The 17,575-nt window shown below is 37.1% G+C and overlaps 6 protein-coding genes across 6 annotated transcripts; 4 read left to right on the top strand and 2 right to left on the bottom strand.

Annotated features, from left to right (window-relative positions):
* Nucleotides 1-1,781: 1,781 nt before the first annotated feature.
* AT3G26240 (Cysteine/Histidine-rich C1 domain family protein) lies at nucleotides 1,782-5,086 on the top strand. Its single transcript, NM_113531.3, has one exon. It carries the CDS (start codon nucleotides 1,872-1,874, stop codon nucleotides 4,638-4,640), a length of 2,769 nt encoding a protein of 922 aa, NP_189255.1. The 5' UTR covers nucleotides 1,782-1,871; the 3' UTR covers nucleotides 4,641-5,086.
* Nucleotides 4,499-5,796, bottom strand: AT3G26237 (uncharacterized protein; the record flags this gene model as incomplete). Its single annotated transcript, NM_001338794.1, is given in 6 exon segments — nucleotides 4,499-4,636; nucleotides 4,807-4,966; nucleotides 4,986-5,032; nucleotides 5,224-5,327; nucleotides 5,408-5,550; nucleotides 5,773-5,796. 3 exon segments carry the CDS (start codon nucleotides 5,030-5,032, stop codon nucleotides 4,499-4,501), a joined length of 345 nt encoding a protein of 114 aa, NP_001326727.1. The 5' UTR covers nucleotides 5,224-5,327; nucleotides 5,408-5,550; nucleotides 5,773-5,796.
* Nucleotides 5,797-6,053: 257 nt separating this feature from the next.
* Nucleotides 6,054-6,970, bottom strand: AT3G26235 (uncharacterized protein; the record flags this gene model as incomplete). The annotated part of the gene is made up of 3 exons (NM_148753.2): nucleotides 6,054-6,476; nucleotides 6,576-6,830; nucleotides 6,913-6,970. The coding sequence occupies 3 exons, from the start codon at nucleotides 6,968-6,970 to the stop codon at nucleotides 6,202-6,204; spliced, it is 588 nt and encodes a 195-aa protein (NP_683595.1). The 3' UTR covers nucleotides 6,054-6,201.
* A 2,016-nt stretch (nucleotides 6,971-8,986) lies between these two features.
* Nucleotides 8,987-11,034, top strand: CYP71B24 (cytochrome P450, family 71, subfamily B, polypeptide 24). Its single transcript, NM_113530.4, has 2 exons — nucleotides 8,987-9,970; nucleotides 10,167-11,034. The coding sequence occupies exons 1-2, from the start codon at nucleotides 9,083-9,085 to the stop codon at nucleotides 10,773-10,775; spliced, it is 1,497 nt and encodes a 498-aa protein (NP_189254.1). The 5' UTR covers nucleotides 8,987-9,082; the 3' UTR covers nucleotides 10,776-11,034.
* A 13-nt stretch (nucleotides 11,035-11,047) lies between these two features.
* CYP71B3 (cytochrome P450, family 71, subfamily B, polypeptide 3) lies at nucleotides 11,048-13,045 on the top strand. Its single transcript, NM_113529.3, has 2 exons — nucleotides 11,048-12,043; nucleotides 12,159-13,045. Exons 1-2 carry the CDS (start codon nucleotides 11,147-11,149, stop codon nucleotides 12,765-12,767), a joined length of 1,506 nt encoding a protein of 501 aa, NP_189253.1. The 5' UTR covers nucleotides 11,048-11,146; the 3' UTR covers nucleotides 12,768-13,045.
* A 646-nt stretch (nucleotides 13,046-13,691) lies between these two features.
* CYP71B23 (cytochrome P450, family 71, subfamily B, polypeptide 23) lies at nucleotides 13,692-16,248 on the top strand. The gene is made up of 2 exons (NM_113528.4): nucleotides 13,692-14,666; nucleotides 15,035-16,248. The coding sequence occupies exons 1-2, from the start codon at nucleotides 13,773-13,775 to the stop codon at nucleotides 15,644-15,646; spliced, it is 1,506 nt and encodes a 501-aa protein (NP_189252.1). The 5' UTR covers nucleotides 13,692-13,772; the 3' UTR covers nucleotides 15,647-16,248.
* The last annotated feature ends 1,327 nt before the right edge of the window (nucleotides 16,249-17,575 follow it).

The following is a 17,575-nucleotide window of genomic DNA, read 5'->3' as shown; positions in this document are numbered from 1 at the left end:
AAGCTAAAGTTCATGAACCAAAATTAGCAAAGGCTGTCCACAACACTGACTGTCATTATGATGTGTGTCCACATATCCGACGTTTTATGGTAGAGTTTATATAGTATAGTATGAGAATGTATTAACCTTGTGGATGTAATTGTATGGTTAATTTTGTTCATTTAATAAGATTAACCAAATTAATTGGTCATGGTTTCCAAAATCATCTCGAATCCTTTGTAAAAAAAAACTAATCTGCGAAATATAAGTGAAGAGAATCAGAGCTAGATCCACGTTTGAGAGGATAACGTCCTCTTGACGGAGATATGATTGTTGGAGCGCCAAAAAGATAGGGTCTAGAACTTCGAGAGAAAGAGAGAAACGTAACTTGCCCAAGTGGTTACAATTTTGATGCGGTTGTTGAAATTCGGGAGAGGCTTCACGATCATGGAATCGAAATCGAAAGAGAGAATGTCGATAGCGTTGTTGTAATTTTCGAGGAAACTTCTGACGGAAATTCTGTGACCAGAGACTTTCACATGTTTTGGAATCAGATCCAGCAGACAAAGGTGGATTTGAGAATATATTTGAAAAAGATCTCGAGAGAGAAAGAAGAAGAGAAGCAATAGATTGTTGAGAGATAAGGAAGATGATGATAAACCTTAAAAGATTCAATTTTGAATATTAAGAGTGTCCTAAAAGATTGGATTTTTATTTTGGAAAGAGAGATGAAGAACAAGAGAGGCCAAAATTGTTTTTGTATTCCTAAAAAAAAAGATAACGAAGAGATATTACTAAGCAAAGGAAGAGATAGTTAGAGGGTAGTGATGTCAATTCACATCAAAAAAGTATCTAATGATTGTGAAGTGTCTAATTACGGCTAAACTTTCAGAAAAGTGCCTCAACACGTAATATTCTCAATAACAAATGCTAAAACAAATATCATTCAAATGCAAAATAAAAAAATAAACAGAACCTAACATTATTTTGGTTAGAACCATCAATTTTCTGATCGTAACAATTAGTGATGTGCTTTTTTTTAACATGTACAAACAATTTTATTGTCATTTATCTATTTTATTTTATTTGTTTTTGTCATATCACCTAAATACAGTAATCATTATTAATACTATTATGATAGAAACAAGTGAGAATAAACACAAATTAAGCGCTTTATATTTTTTAGCTGTCTATGTTAGCTGTCATATTAATTGCCATGACTTTGCCTTCTTTCTTCAATTGATAGTTTTGATACAATGAAATCAAATCTTCTTCCTTTTTTAGGGTATTTATTTTTGGTTATTTAAATTGTAAGAGAAGAACGCTTGCCTCTTAGAAGTTAGAAGAGTGAAGATAAAAAAATAAAATAAGGAAGTCGAAGTAACCAAACTAACATGGCCGGGACAATCGATATGAGTAAACAAAGACTAGCGACGTGAATCTAGAGAACTGTAAGAGTAATAATATATTCTTTCGCTGTATTCACACAAGCTTAAGAAACATTATTTTCTTTCGCTGTATTCACACAAGCTTAAGAAACATTATTTGAATAAGAAAATTACGCTTTAATCATATAATAGCTTGTCTAAATAGACGTGCAGAAGATAAATGTATTTTTATAATATTTAAATTTTAAATTTACACATTTTTAAAATTGATCTAATTTTTGTTTTTCTTTTAACCGGGACTGTAGTACGTGAATGAATTTACTTACTCTGTTGAACAACACGACGTGGTCGGCTCGTCTCGGATAAGATTGAGATTGTCTGTTTATAAATATTTGCAAAATATTACACAATTAGCATTCACAAACACAGAGAGCAACCATTAAGTTTCATTCATAGTGAAAATTCTCTCATCTTACTCTCACAATTTTCTCTCGGCAAGTCTCGATGGATCCGGAGGCGAAGCTCATACTACTCATCTTGAGATTCAATGCTTTGAAAAGCTATATAAACTCGGATCCAGAAGAGGTCATGTCAGTGATTAGTCAAATAATCTCTCTGGTTAAGTCAATGGTGACGGAGACGGAGACGGAGCTGATGTCACTCATCTCTGAAACAATCGATTTTTTCAAGGAGATGGATTTGGAGTCCCAGCCGAATTCGCTAAGGAAGCTCATATCACTCATTTCTCGAACGCATTTCGTCAACTCTTCAGATTGGGAGGAGCCGGTTCCGGAGTCTACGCTCATGTCACTAATCAAGGAAACATGGAGTATGAAGCCGCAGCCGGAGCTCATATCACTCATTCAGAAAATAATATCCCTCGTCGACAACTCTCCGGAGCTGAAGCTCAAATCATTCATTACTCAACTAATCTTTCTGGACGATAATTTGTCTGAGAGACTGAATTGGAATTACTCTCGGAGGTTCTTGTCACTCAGTAGATATATAATCTCTCTGGCCACCTCAGTGGATTGGAATTTGCAGCCGAAGCCCGAGTCGGAGCTCATGTCACTCACTAATCAATCTATCTCTGTCTTCAACTCTATGGATGTTGATTCTCAGCCCGAGCCCCTACGGAACCTCATATCACTCATATCACTCGCTTCTTTCAGATCCTCTCCCACCAACTTAAGATATTCGAAGCCGAACATGGTGGATATCTTGAACCTTTTTAAAGACAAGACGGTTGAGTTTGAAACGGGCTCACTTACGAAAAGAGTTGTATGGAAGTCTCTCAATAAGAAGCTTTTTCTACTGGTTACGGAAACATTGAGTCTCGACCCGGAGCCGAAGCTCATATCACTCATCCATCGTATATTCTCCCACGTCCTGTCTATGAATTCAAAGTGGAAGAATCTTATTTCCCTTTGCCCTCAAGTACAAGTCATATTGAAAAAGGGAAAATTTCATGTGATTGAACAAGGCTTATGGACCAGGAATCAAAAGTGGGACGATCCAGTGAGCGACGACGACTCAACTGAAGCACGAGTAGTCTCCTGGAGAAAGAATAAGTGGGACTGTCTTCCTTTTAACTGGGATAAGTTCATGTTAACTGAAGAAAAAGATGATACCCATTTTGTCTGCCGAGGTTGCTATGGAGAGAACCATGAAGATAATAGCAAGGCTCCGGTCGAGATCAAACACCCTCTTCATCCTAAACATTCTCTCCAGCTTGCCTTGTTCAATGATGACAAAACCAGGCAATGCTATTGCTGTCACGAACTTCTCCGTGACGATACCGCAAGTATGTTTTATTTTTGCTCTCCTTGCGATTTTGGGCTCAAGTTTACATGTGCCAAGAAATCACCAGTCTTGTCTATTGACCAACCCAAGTGGCATGAGCATACACTTGCCCTGTTTCCAAGTCAAGATCCCCAAACTTGCAGCCTATGCGCCTTGAAACATTCAAATTTGGTGTTCTATATATGTCCCCCTTGCGACTTTATTATCCATCAAAGCTGTTTCAGCTTACCTCATGTCATACGGATTTCTCGCCACCTCCATTGTATCTCTTTTACCCATTCTTTCCGAAAAGGAGATTGGATTTGTGGTGTTTGTCGCCGGAAGATTAACAATGATTACGGGGGATATCATTGCATCAAGAAAGGTTGTCTTTATGCGGTGCATTCAAAATGTGCCACTCAACCAAATGTTTGGGATGGTATAGAACGTGAAGGAGAGTCAGAAGAAGAAGTGGAAGAACTTGAGCCATTCCTGACGATAAGCGATGGAATCATACAGCATTTCAGTCATGAACATCATCATTTGACACTTGATGAGAACAACGGCAAAGATTACGACGAGAATAAGCTGTGTCAAGCATGCATCATGCCAATTTATTTTGGTAACTCCTACTCTTGTTTGCAATGTGATTTCATTCTACATGAAGAATGTGCAAATCTCTCTCGCAGATTACATCATCCAATACATCCACATCTACTCACTTTAATATCAGATAACCCTCTCAGAGATGTTGGGTCTTGGAATAATTCTGATCGTGATTACTGTTCAGCTTGTCCTTCGTTGTGTATATCTGGTTTCTTCTATAAGTGCAGTAAAATAGATTGCGATTTTAGGCTACATGTGCAGTGCGCCACAATTTCAGAGCCTTTACTTCATCCAAGTCATATGCATCATTTATTCCTAACATCCAAACCAAATGAGGAAAGAAACTGTTCGGTTTGCGCCAAAGCGCCAGGCGAGTACACCAAGGAAACCTTCAATTGCATTGAGGAGGAGTGTGACTATGCTTTGTGTTTCAAATGTGCTACTTTACCACAACAAGTGAGGTATAAGCATGATAAACACATACTCCCTCTTTCTTATGGGAAGAAGACAAGTGACATGACGTATTGGTGTGAAGCTTGTGAGGGAAAAATAAATCCAGAAGAAGGGTTTTATAGGTGTGATGAGTATTGTTGTGTCCACCTACACATTACATGTTTGCTTGGGAAGGACTTATACTTGAAGCCTCGTTCATCCTGGTCTCTCTCATGTGGAGCGCTATTGATTCTGCCTAACTATCTGTGGATGTCTCGACCTATTTGCTCCTCCTGTGGTAATCGTTGTCCTCAGAGAATATTTTTATTTTTACTCTCAGGTGCATCTTTCTTCTGTTCTGTGTATTGTATTCCCACGACGCGTGAACTGGGTTTCTTCCCGGGATTGGAAGCTGGCGAGTTAGCTCTGATACTTAGTTCTTTTCGTTCCTGATCCCAAAGCTAGTAGTCATCTCAGAAGCTGAAGTTGAAAATCATTTTTCTTGTCTAGACCAGTCATGCAAGTCTCCATTGTGTACACGGGTTTATCGCAAACTGCAACTTCGTCAGTAGAAGAAGCAGAGTAGACATGCCATCTGTGGTTCCTGCATTGAGCTTACCGAAATAGCGATCAAGTAAAGCAAATTCCTCTGAGAAGTTACGGTGAGGGACTGAGGGTAAGATTGAGCTCCCGGGAGGATTGATTTTGAAAGGATAAACGAAGAGGCTAGATTCAGATAGTACTTAAGAATGGTGCACTCTGCTGGAGTCAAGATCAATCTAACTGAGATTTACATACTTTATATCCTTCCATTTCATGTATATCTCCTTGTTCTTCCTTGCCATCTATTACACATTTAAGAATATGCACAGTTAAGTTCATGAAACTGTTTTTTAACTTCTCTTGCTTCATACAATCCATATGGGACCAGACCTATTTGCGGTTAACATGTAATCACCATTCATCCGCACAATTAGATTCAAGAGTCCAAATAACAGAAGAAAAGAGTATAAAAATTGAATTTTAATTTTCTTACCTCCAAAAAGCTCTTGTTATCTTCTCGTAAAGCAGCTCTCCTCCCGTTTGCATATTAAGTAGGTAAATGAGGGTTGTTTACGCTTCAAGGGATCTTTTAGCTTCCTATAAAAACGAGAATGCAATCAGTTTTCTTGTTTATTATTACTATCAAAACAGTTCTCAAGTGAAATAGTATGATGTACTTTAATTGTAGTTGTTGTCTTGTTCAGCTTACTGAACAAAGTGCAAAAAAGCGCTTAATCAGACATAAAAACATTGACTGTGTGCATATGTGGTTCTTGATTGCTCAACATGGATTCGTACTTGACACTCACTTTTTCCTTTACTGCATGAAGTAAACGAGTCTTGTTCATAGGAAGTTAGGAACCAACTAGAGGTAAATGAAGAACAATACAACAAAATAATATAACCATGTGTAAGCCCTATGGTTAAGCCAAAGAACTCGACTTCTGCAAGAAACAGACTTAGCCCAAAATGGTTTCTTACTACTGACGAAAGACATGTTAGGAGGAGATATCCGACAATATCATAAAGGTTACTAACTTACCTGGAGAGCTTCTCCTCTTTCTTTATCTGGCTTCTTGATACACGATCGGAATCACACCTTTCGTAAATCAAGGGATAGTTCAAGAGTTCATGCAGAATGGCTTGCGGAAGTGTTGTAGTGATGGTGATGGAAGCAAAGAGTAACCAGAACGAATCAATTAACCAAGGGGAAACCACACAAGGTTAAGGGACTCACGAGACAAGCTCTAAGGGGAAACCACACAAAGAGAATGACTCAAACAAATGCTCAAAGACTTTAACTTTGAAAGCAAACAAACTGAACTTTTTATTACTTGAAAATTGTGTGTTTTAAGAGACAAAAGAAGAAGAGCTTATATAGGCTCGAAACAAAGAGACCTCCAACGGTCAAGAAATGAAAATAAGGAAACAATATTCGAAATAAATGATAACTTGGAGAGGATGTGATCTTCTAGCCGTTGGGAATAAGTGGTGGTGATGCGTTGGTGCCGGATATGGAAAGAAGTGGGATGTGTCTTGGAGAAGGAGATATAATCTCGTGGCTTGAGTCTTCTAGTTGAAAAGGAGGCTTAGATGTCTTGAGAATATTCGCAGCTTCAATGCTTGTGGCCGGAATCATGGTGTGATTCCCTCGGGTCCGGTTATGGTAAGTGTCTTCAATGGAGAATATTTCTTCTTTAAAGGATAAGGAGCGTGTCTTTAGACTCTTAGAAGCTTCTACACGAGCTAGAGGCTTCAAAATAGACCAATAAAGACGTGGTAAGAGACTTTCCTTGTTTGGCTCCGGTTTGGTTGTCGGGTAAGGTAAATTGATGGTTTCTCAACCATCGCTTGATCCATCTTTGTAATGACTATAGGTGGCTCGATGGTTCTTCATAAAATATCCATATTGACGTTTGTATTTCAAGCCCGCAATCAGTTGATGGTTGGAGTTACTAGGTTGTAAGAATGGTCTGTCAGCAAGTCCTTCAGCGAGTCCGTCAACAAGTCCTTCTGGAAGTCCGTCAGCGAGTCCTTTAGCGAGTCCGTCGGTGAGTTCTTCAGCAGGTAGCTCACTCAGTCCATCAGTAGGTGTGATGTCTGCATCACTTCTTCTTCATTCGTCCTTTTTATATTCATCTAGCAATATATCATCACCTAATAACTGTTTTAAATGGTACACCAGATTGATCAGCCAATAATATCGTTTTAATGTTTAATAATCTCGTATAAGTTACCATACCTTAATAGCTTACCGTGTTGTTATATATTTACTTGATTCAATAAGCTTTGAGTTGTAGTCCGCCAAAAACTTCAAATATTTTGAAATTATACTAGTCGCAAGATGTTAGAAGCATACTTCATGATGTACTTGAGTCTACAGAGTCAACCATTAACACATATTATCAGCTAGAGTTTAAAAATACTCTTGAACCATTTCACAGAACCTGAACGACGAAAAAGTGAAGAACCAGAGCTAGATTTAGAAATCATACCAAGTTAGATTTATATTCCTTCATCATTTTAAGATTGTGGAGCTCCACTCTAAGCATCTCGAGGTCCTCCCCCTTCAACTAATCCTCTGTGTTTTCCTTATTGATATTTATCAGATCTTGGTTAAGACAATCAACATCAATGGTAAGCTACCAGGTACTTCTCACCTGGTGAGAAATCAAACTTCAAACCAGGAGAAGGAAAGCGGAAGCACTACATTGCAGTTGATAGAAAAGTGGAACCATCTTATGCTAATAGTGATGGTATCAACAACACTCTAAACAGATGTAACATAGCTCTAAACAGTCAAGTAACAAATATAGGATATAAGTAACTTACAATACGTGTATGCACAGGTTCATGCTTCTTCTACCTAGTATCAGTAAACGACAATTTTGCAAATTCTCCTGAAAACATACATCATATCAGTAACGAGAACATCTAGATATCAGAAAACCAAAATAAACTCACCACATATTGCCAAGTTGCTTTCCTTATCGCTGGCTGTGACAGAACTGCTTTCAATAGTATAACTTTGATATAACGTCACCCCACATCATCAAGCATCGCCGAAACCTTCAGCTGTAACTTCAGCCTGGTCCACGTTTATGTGTAACTCCAACAATAACTGAACCACTTTGGAAAACAGAATGTTCTATTCTATCAACCAATCATCCATCAGTTTAGTTTAAACCAATCGCTTGAAAAAGCAATACTGCAGATATGTTCCTCAAGTTGCAACAGTAATAAACAAACCACATGGCAGAATTGAGAACAAGATATAGATCAGATGTGAAAACGGAACAAATACCAAACAAAAATATGACATTAAACAGTCTCATCTATAAGTGGCAACAAAGAGACATATATGACATTATTTCGAAAAGAATTGAGAAGATACATCTTTAATATGTGAATAGAACAGTGAGCGGCAATTTTTGTATCTCTTATGACCTGATACATAACTGGTAACAACAACAAAATGATGCATTGAATACGTAAATGTATATACATAAGACTTATGCAAATAGACCGTTTGACCGTTTGAAGAGTGTTTCTTCAATTAAACCAAACCAATTTTACTAAACCAATTTCTAAACTCATTCTATTGGTTCTCATTAAACCGAGTCCATCAAAAAAAAATCCGTTTTTTAAATTTGGCTTGGTTTAATTGAAGGACACATGTCATTACTAATTAGTAATTGTTTCATTTGACGAATTCTTATTCAGTAGTATATCTCAGGTGATGATTGTGGACTACAAACTTACGTATCCTAGTGGAACCACTACATCGATGTTGATTAACAGTTTCCACAACAACACTAGAGCTGAGCTTGCAAGGTAATTGTCAGAGATTCATCTTCAAATCTCTCACTTCCCTGTAAACCATAGCTTGAGTTTCATTACATGAGCCTTGGCTTAGTTTGGAGTATACTAACAATTCATCCTTGACTATTACTAGCAATCCATCTATAGCATTTGCTAGTAATAGTCAAGTTATTAATAAAGGTGTCTCTCTTGACCATACTAACAATGCGGGAGAAGAAAAAAAAGAGATGACATCATTCAGATAAATTGTTTTCGTTCTTTTTTGTTTGCTACCGGTTTGAATAGTTTCGAACGTAGATTTAGGATTAGTGTCCTAGTAGTTTTTGAAAGGTAGATTGGTGTTCACATATTTTGAAGTCAATTTTCGAAGCTTATCCTCAGAAATACTAGATGACATATGACTTTTTCTATTGACTCTGACTTATGTTGCCATGGTAAAGACGTTGTTAACTCTATTTGTTTTATAGTCTGAATACTATGTTTCTCTATCACCAAAAAACAGAACACATAAACATAAGAAAACGAAAACAATGTCGATTCTTCTGTACTTCATCGCTCTTTTATCGTTAATAATCATAAAGAAAATCAAAGACTCGAACCGAAATCTTCCTCCGAGCCCACTGAAGCTACCGGTTATCGGAAACCTATACCAGCTTCGAGGATTGTTTCACAAATGTCTTCACGATCTCTCCAAGAAACACGGACCCGTGTTGCTTCTCCGTCTAGGTTTTCTCGATATGGTTGTGATCTCATCGACCGAAGCAGCTGAAGAAGCTCTTAAAGTACATGACCTTGAGTGTTGTACCAGACCTATAACTAACGTCACATCAAAACTCTGGCGTGACGGTCAAGATATCGGCTTAGCCCCATATGGTGAGTCTTTGAGAGAGTTGCGGAAGCTTTCCTTTCTCAAGTTTTTCAGCACGACAAAGGTTCGATCTTTTAGGTACATCAGAGAGGAAGAGAATGATTTGATGGTCAAGAAACTGAAGGAAGCGGCTCTGAAGAAATCTTCCGTAGATTTGAGCCAAACACTTTTCGGTCTAGTTGGGAGTATCATATTCAGATCCGCCTTTGGACAGCGTTTCGACGAGGGCAATCATGTGAATGCTGAAAAGATCGAAGACCTCATGTTTGAGGTCCAGAAACTCGGAGCACTCAGTAATTCTGATCTTTTCCCTGGTGGTTTGGGATGGTTTGTTGACTTTGTGTCGGGACATAATAAGAAACTTCACAAAGTCTTCGTCGAGGTTGATACTCTGCTGAATCATATTATTGATGATCACTTGAAAAACTCTATAGAAGAAATAACTCATGATCGTCCTGATATCATCGACTCGCTCCTAGATATGATACGAAAACAAGAACAAGGGGATTCTTTCAAGCTCACCATTGATAATCTCAAAGGAATTATCCAAGTAAGCATAGTTCAAAACTTTTATCGATATGTTCCCTAACATTTTCTTGAACGCAAACTTTGATAGTACATTAGTATGTTAAAATTCATAGGATCTATAGATAAACGTGAGATCTTCTATACTCGTTGTTATGGAATTCTTAACAAATCTTGAGTCAAAATATGTCATTGACTATTTTGTGACGTTCTTGACCTAGGATATATATCTTGCTGGAGTAGATACAAGTGCCATCACCATGATTTGGGCAATGGCAGAGCTTGTTAAAAACCCGCGGGTGATGAAGAAAGTTCAAGATGAGATCCGAACATGCATTGGAATCAAACAAAATGAAAAAATCGAGGAAGATGATGTCGATAAGCTTCAGTACTTGAAGCTTGTGGTGAAAGAAACCTTAAGACTACATCCAGCAGCTCCTCTTTTACTTCCAAGAGAAACAATGTCTCAAATCAAGATTCAAGGCTACAACATTCCCTCAAAAACCATTCTTTTGGTTAACGTGTGGTCAATAGGACGAGATCCTAAACACTGGAAAAACCCTGAGGAGTTTAACCCGGAGAGGTTTATTGACTGTCCTATTGACTACAAAGGAAATAGCTTTGAGATGTTACCATTTGGTTCTGGTCGGAGGATATGTCCAGGGATAGCTTTTGCGATTGCTACCGTTGAATTGGGACTATTGAACTTGCTTTACCACTTTGATTGGAGATTACCTGAGGAGGATAAAGATCTTGACATGGAAGAGGCTGGTGATGTCACTATTATTAAGAAAGTTCCTCTTAAACTTGTCCCAGTTCTTCATCACTAAAAAGAAAAGAGAAATGCTCAACATTAGACGAAGTCCTATATAAGAATAAAAAACTTATGAAGAAAAATTACATTTTCTACAGTCAAGAGAAAATAATGGTTTGTATCATAGTGTATATCTTCTATCTGTTTTTCCTCTATATATTTTTGTATACTTCTGTTTAATCTTTCTCTTATCTAAGTTGTTATTGTGAGCAATGTTTGACCTCTCGAAGCTTATCCTCACACGGACAATAAATGACATGTGAATTTATATCTATTGACCCTGACTTATTTTGCCGTGGTAAAGACGTCTTTAACTCTGTTTTTTTATAGTCTGAATGTTACTCTTATCACCAAAAACAGAACACAAAACAGAGGAAAACAAAAACTATGTCGATTCTTCTGTATTTCTTCTTTCTCCCCGTTATTTTATCGTTAATATTCATGAAGAAATTCAAAGACTCGAAACGAAATCTTCCTCCGAGCCCACCGAAGCTACCAATTATCGGAAACTTACACCAGCTTCGAGGATTGTTTCATAGATGTCTTCATGATCTCTCCAAGAAACACGGTCCGGTGTTACTTCTCCGTCTAGGTTTTATCGATATGGTTGTGATCTCATCAAAAGAAGCAGCGGAAGAAGTTCTCAAAGTACATGACCTTGAGTGTTGTACTAGACCTAAGACCAACGCCTCATCAAAATTCTCGCGTGATGGTAAAGACATCGCCTTTGCGCCATACGGGGAGGTTTCGAGAGAGTTGCGGAAGCTTTCCTTAATCAACTTTTTCAGCACGCAAAAGGTTCGATCTTTTAGGTACATCAGAGAGGAAGAAAATGATTTGATGGTCAAGAAACTAAAGGAATCAGCTAAGAAGAAGAATACAGTGGATTTGAGCCAAACACTTTTCTATCTAGTTGGGAGTATCATATTCAGGGCTACCTTTGGGCAGCGTTTAGACCAGAACAAGCATGTCAATAAGGAAAAGATCGAAGAACTCATGTTTGAGGTCCAGAAAGTTGGGTCTCTAAGCAGCTCTGATATTTTCCCTGCTGGTGTGGGATGGTTTATGGACTTTGTGTCAGGACGACATAAGACACTTCACAAAGTTTTCGTCGAGGTTGATACTTTGCTAAATCATGTAATTGATGGTCACTTGAAGAATCCTGAAGACAAAACAAATCAAGATCGCCCTGATATCATCGACTCGATCTTAGAGACTATTTATAAACAAGAACAAGATGAATCTTTCAAACTCACCATTGATCATCTCAAAGGAATTATCCAAGTAAGCATAAAATCTAGTTCACAGTTCTGTCAAAACTCAGGGACTTTTATCTCTAAAGTATCTTATCTCTTAAGTTAAATATGTTCTTAACCATCTTGTGTCATTGTTGACCTAGAATATATATCTTGCTGGAGTAGACACAAGTGCCATCACCATGATTTGGGCAATGGCAGAGCTTGTTAAGAACCCACGGGTAATGAAGAAAGCTCAAGAAGAGATCCGAACATGCATTGGAATCAAACAGAAGGAGAGAATCGAAGAAGAAGATGTCGATAAGCTTCAGTACTTGAAGCTTGTGATCAAAGAAACCTTAAGACTACACCCACCAGCACCTCTTTTACTTCCAAGAGAGACAATGGCTGATATCAAGATTCAAGGCTACGACATTCCTCGGAAAACCATTCTTTTGGTTAATGCATGGTCGATAGGACGAAACCCTGAACTCTGGGAAAACCCTGAGGAATTTAACCCGGAGAGATTTATCGATTGTCCTATGGATTACAAAGGAAATAGTTTTGAGATGTTACCATTTGGTTCTGGTCGGAAGATATGTCCAGGGATAGCTTTTGGAATAGCGACCGTTGAACTGGGACTATTGAACTTGCTTTACTACTTTGATTGGAGATTGGCTGAGGAGGATAAAGATATTGACATGGAAGAGGCTGGTGATGCCACAATTGTTAAGAAAGTTCCTCTTGAACTTGTCCCAATTATTCATCATTGAATGATGTTCCAACTCTATAAATAAAAATGAAGTTATATATTTGCTTGTCGAAACAGAAAAATGTTATGTAACATATATTTTTATTACAAGACCAGCAGGACAATTGTAATGCCTGGAATGCTTGTGAACGTTAGTCTATAAGACTATAACCTAAATTGTTATTGTCGTCTTTTGGTATTTATATCAAGGGCCAAAAATCCTTGACGACTCAAGTCACGTTTGAAGTCTCTACGAGACAATTGGGCTTAACTTGAACAATGGCCCACAACCCACGTGGCTTTTTAGCTTCTACGTTACGTCAAGAAAGACTTATTCTCGATCTCATCTGTTGTTCCAACAGCTTCAGTACTGTTCAAACAACATCTACACTTTCATTAAGATGAACATCTCTACTATTTTAGATTTTTTGGGATGAATGGCTTGACTATTACCCTGTTCTTTTGTTGATCGCTGCGACAAGCACCGGCGGCACAAAATATAAAAGAAAAAAGAATGAGAGATGAAGGTGAGATGAATGAAAGAGTCGCAGCGATAGATCTGAAGAGATAGGAGAAAGGGAATTTGAGACGTTGAAAATTTCAGCGTCTATAGAATGGCCGAATTACAGTCGCTGCGGCAGAGATGAAAGAGAGAAGAAATGAAAGTGAAAGAGAGATGAAAGCTTTTTTTAGATCGCAGGTAGCTGACGTAGCGATCAATCAAAGAACAGGGCCCACATATCCCCCAGATAAATTTTATATATATAAACCTCGAATAATTTATCGAAAATTCATCATTGACTTTGCACTATTGAAACTGACCCATGAAATAGAGAGTTGCCGTGCAAAAATCATCCTCTGAAGTCTACTAAAGACTCCAAAGTCTTCGAGACTGAAAAGTCTAGTTGATCCAAAAAAATAAAAATATTAAAAAGTCTAATTTCATTTCTCTTTAAATTTATATTCTTCTTCACTTAGTAAATAGAGAAGGAAAAAAAAAAAAAAAAAACAGAGCAAGAAAAAAAAAATGTCAATTTTCCTCTGTTTCCTCTTGCTTTTGCTACTTCTTTTAGTAACAATAATCTTCACAAGAAAATCTCAATCCTCAAAACTGAAACTTCCTCCGGGTCCACCAAAACTTCCGATTATCGGAAACTTACACTACCTTAACGGATTACCTCACAAATGTCTCCTAAACCTCTGGAAAATCCACGGACCAGTGATGCAGCTCCAGTTAGGATACGTCCCTCTAGTCGTAATCTCCTCAAACCAAGCAGCAGAAGAAGTTCTCAAAACTCATGACCTAGATTGTTGCAGCCGACCAGAAACCATAGCGTCAAAAACAATATCTTACAACTTCAAAGACATAGGATTCGCTCCTTACGGCGAAGAATGGAGAGCGTTGAGGAAGCTCGCTGTGATCGAGCTATTCAGCTTGAAAAAATTCAACTCTTTTAGGTATATAAGAGAAGAAGAGAATGACTTGTTGGTCAAGAAACTCTCTGAAGCTTCAGAGAAACAATCTCCCGTGAATTTGAAGAAAGCCCTTTTCACTCTAAGCGCTAGTATCGTGTGTAGACTCGCTTTCGGTCAAAATCTTCACGAATCCGAGTTTATAGATGAAGATAGCATGGAGGATTTAGCTTCTAGGTCGGAGAAGATTCAGGCGAAATTCGCTTTCTCTAACTTCTTCCCCGGAGGTTGGATTCTTGATAAAATCACCGGTCAAAGCAAGAGCCTTAACGAAATTTTTGCTGATCTCGACGGATTCTTTAACCAAGTGCTCGATGATCATCTAAAGCCAGGAAGAAAAGTATTAGAGACTCCAGATGTTGTGGATGTGATGATTGATATGATGAATAAACAAAGCCAAGATGGTTCTTTTAAGCTCACTACTGATCATATCAAAGGAATCATCTCTGTAAGCATTTCTAAATAATCTTTAATCCGTCGTTGACCTAGGTGGAATGAATTGATTAGTATGCATAAATAAATGTAGAAAAAAATAGGTTATTATAATATCGAACAAATTGAGGAGATACGGACAAATCAAATTTAAGAATTTATGACATTTTAAAGGTAATCGATTAGGTCAGTAACAACAAATTGATGGTGAGTTAAAAACTTAGAAATTAGAATCTTATATTTTCATAATTTTTCTCATATTTTTCACTAAGAGAATTAATATTCTTTAAAACATTCCTTAATTATTTATATAACATTAATTAATTCTTTTTTCCTTATATGGCATGTGTATTAAAATTTTATCTTTTTTGCGATTGAATTTAGGATATATTTCTAGCCGGAGTAAACACAAGTGCAACGACCATTCTTTGGGCAATGACAGAGTTAATAAGAAACCCAAGAGTGATGAAGAAAGTGCAAGATGAGGTTAGGACAGTACTTGGTGAAAAAAGAGACAGAATCACAGAACAAGATCTTAACCAACTTAACTACTTCAAGCTAGTGATCAAAGAGACATTTAGATTACACCCAGCAGCTCCACTTTTATTACCAAGAGAGGCAATGGCTAAAATCAAGATCCAAGGCTATGACATTCCAGAGAAAACTCAGATCATGGTCAATGTTTACGCGATAGGACGTGATCCTGACCTCTGGGAGAATCCAGAAGAGTTTAAACCGGAAAGATTCGTTGATAGTTCTGTTGATTATAGAGGACTTAACTTCGAGCTTCTACCGTTTGGTTCTGGTAGAAGGATTTGTCCCGGTATGACGATGGGGATCGCGACAGTCGAATTAGGATTGTTGAATTTACTTTACTTCTTTGATTGGGGATTGCCTGAAGGAAGGACAGTGAAAGATATCGATTTGGAAGAAGAAGGTGCGATTATTATTGGCAAGAAAGTTTCGCTTGAACTTGTGCCTACTCGTCGTCAATGAATCAAAAATATAATCATCTTAAAATAAGGAAGAATACTTTCTTTCTTTTTCTCATGCTTCATTGTATAATGAAGTAGTGTTAATTTGGTTTGTGGACCGGTTGTTGTATATTCTATTTCTACATTTGAGCATATCATATATTAATAAATGCATGTAATTTTGAAGATTGTTGTGGGACATGATAGGTAACCGGGAAGTTTAGTTATGATATTAATACATTTTTGATGTAATTAAGACTTTGATTGGTTAAAAGTATTGGAAGAGAATGTACTTATGATTGGTTTAAATGTTTGTAAACAAAAGAAGTTTATGAAGGGCGTACAACTGCCAAAATGGGCTATAATTAAAGTTGGCTAATATTTGCTTCTCCAATACTATCTTAGTTATTGGGCTTTCTTTTCAGCGATCAATGGCCTTTTAGTTTGGAGATTTTGTTCCAACTCCTAGGTAGCATATCCCGCATTCTATCTTATCACAGTAGCTTCTTAGAAGATTATGTACATATAATATATATATATATATATGTATATATATATTTTTTTTTTCTGTATAAGTATGAATTGATATTTGAAATTATTGACTTTTAACATTTTCAATTCAAAGTTTTTATCATGTACGGATGTGTTTTTTTTGTGGCGGATAACCATTAGTGGACTTGCAAACGCCGGCCACAACAAAGAAATCAAGAGAGAGACGACAAGATAACCTTTTAGCAAAGAAAAAAAGAGGTGACATGAGACAAGTAAGAAGATGCTATCCATAAGACTATTGTGAGAAGAAATAAAGATTCGTGTCATTTTAACGTTGCTTCTAAATGATAACTACGTTTTAGACCGTGTGTTCAAAGTTGAACTCATGAATGCAGTACGAAAAATAACGTTGTAGACTAGAAAACATTGTATCATTGTAAGGGAGAGTTGATCATGACTGGTTTTAGTAGTAATAATACTTAAGAAAATATAACTGACATCTTATGAAAAAATTGAGAAATAAATCATGAAAGACCGCAAAACCTACCAAAGAGGTGGTCGTGGCAGTGGTGGCCAAGTGGTAGTAGTACAAGGGTTTTGGTTCTCTTGTACTCCGGATTTTATGGCTCTTTGTGATAGAGGAACATCTTTAAATTGGAATGGATTATAGACTAGTTCCGGACACCGAAAATGAGTCAAAATTTTGGAACTCATGCGGTTTACAAAAAAAAAACAGAAAAAATGATCGCAAACCTTGTTTCGTATATGGTTTCTATATTTTGGTTACGAACAGTCAATTTCAAATTTTTCGCTAGACCGTATTTCTAGAAGAAATTTCATACAAAACGCTTTATTTTATTCCTTAAAAATAATAATTTCTTGTATTCAACAGTGAACGGCGGCTTAAAGTTTTCAGATAAACTAGGAAAATGTGGTCCTCGCATTTATGGCTATTTGTTGTATGGCTATGGTCGATTTTAATGCATGCATAATCGTACCAAGTACCAACATGCATGCATGTCCACCAATTATTTAACCAAGTGGACTATAAAGAATAGTCCAATTTTTTGAATCATCAAATCTTTCCAACAAGACCGATATAATGCTGCTTTTGTGCTCTAGTTTAAATTTAAAACTCATAAAAGCTTGCATGAGTTGGTGAAAATCTTCGTTTTAATCTCTGTAAAAAGAAGAAGATATAAAGGATTTTCATTACCGAAAGAAAATGACGCTATAAAAACTTCTACGGATAAACGCAATTATGCGTAGTAAGGTGTTTTTGTAAACTGCTTACGTTATTTGTTGTCTTGTCTCAACTAATTATCATGAGGCCCTGGCCTGCTTACTAAATGTGGTGTATCTAATTTCATTGGCCCAAAATTAATTGCTTCTAAGATGGGTTGGTTTTAAATTAATTGCTTCTTTTATAAAACGTTGGATACTTACTTTCCAACCACGT

The sequence above is a fragment of the Arabidopsis thaliana genome, chromosome 3 (genome assembly GCF_000001735.4).
Source record: "Arabidopsis thaliana chromosome 3, partial sequence".
Taxonomy (NCBI): domain Eukaryota; kingdom Viridiplantae; phylum Streptophyta; class Magnoliopsida; order Brassicales; family Brassicaceae; genus Arabidopsis; species Arabidopsis thaliana.
Note: the sequence above shows the minus strand (reverse complement) of the source record. Positions and strands in the feature narration are given on the sequence as shown.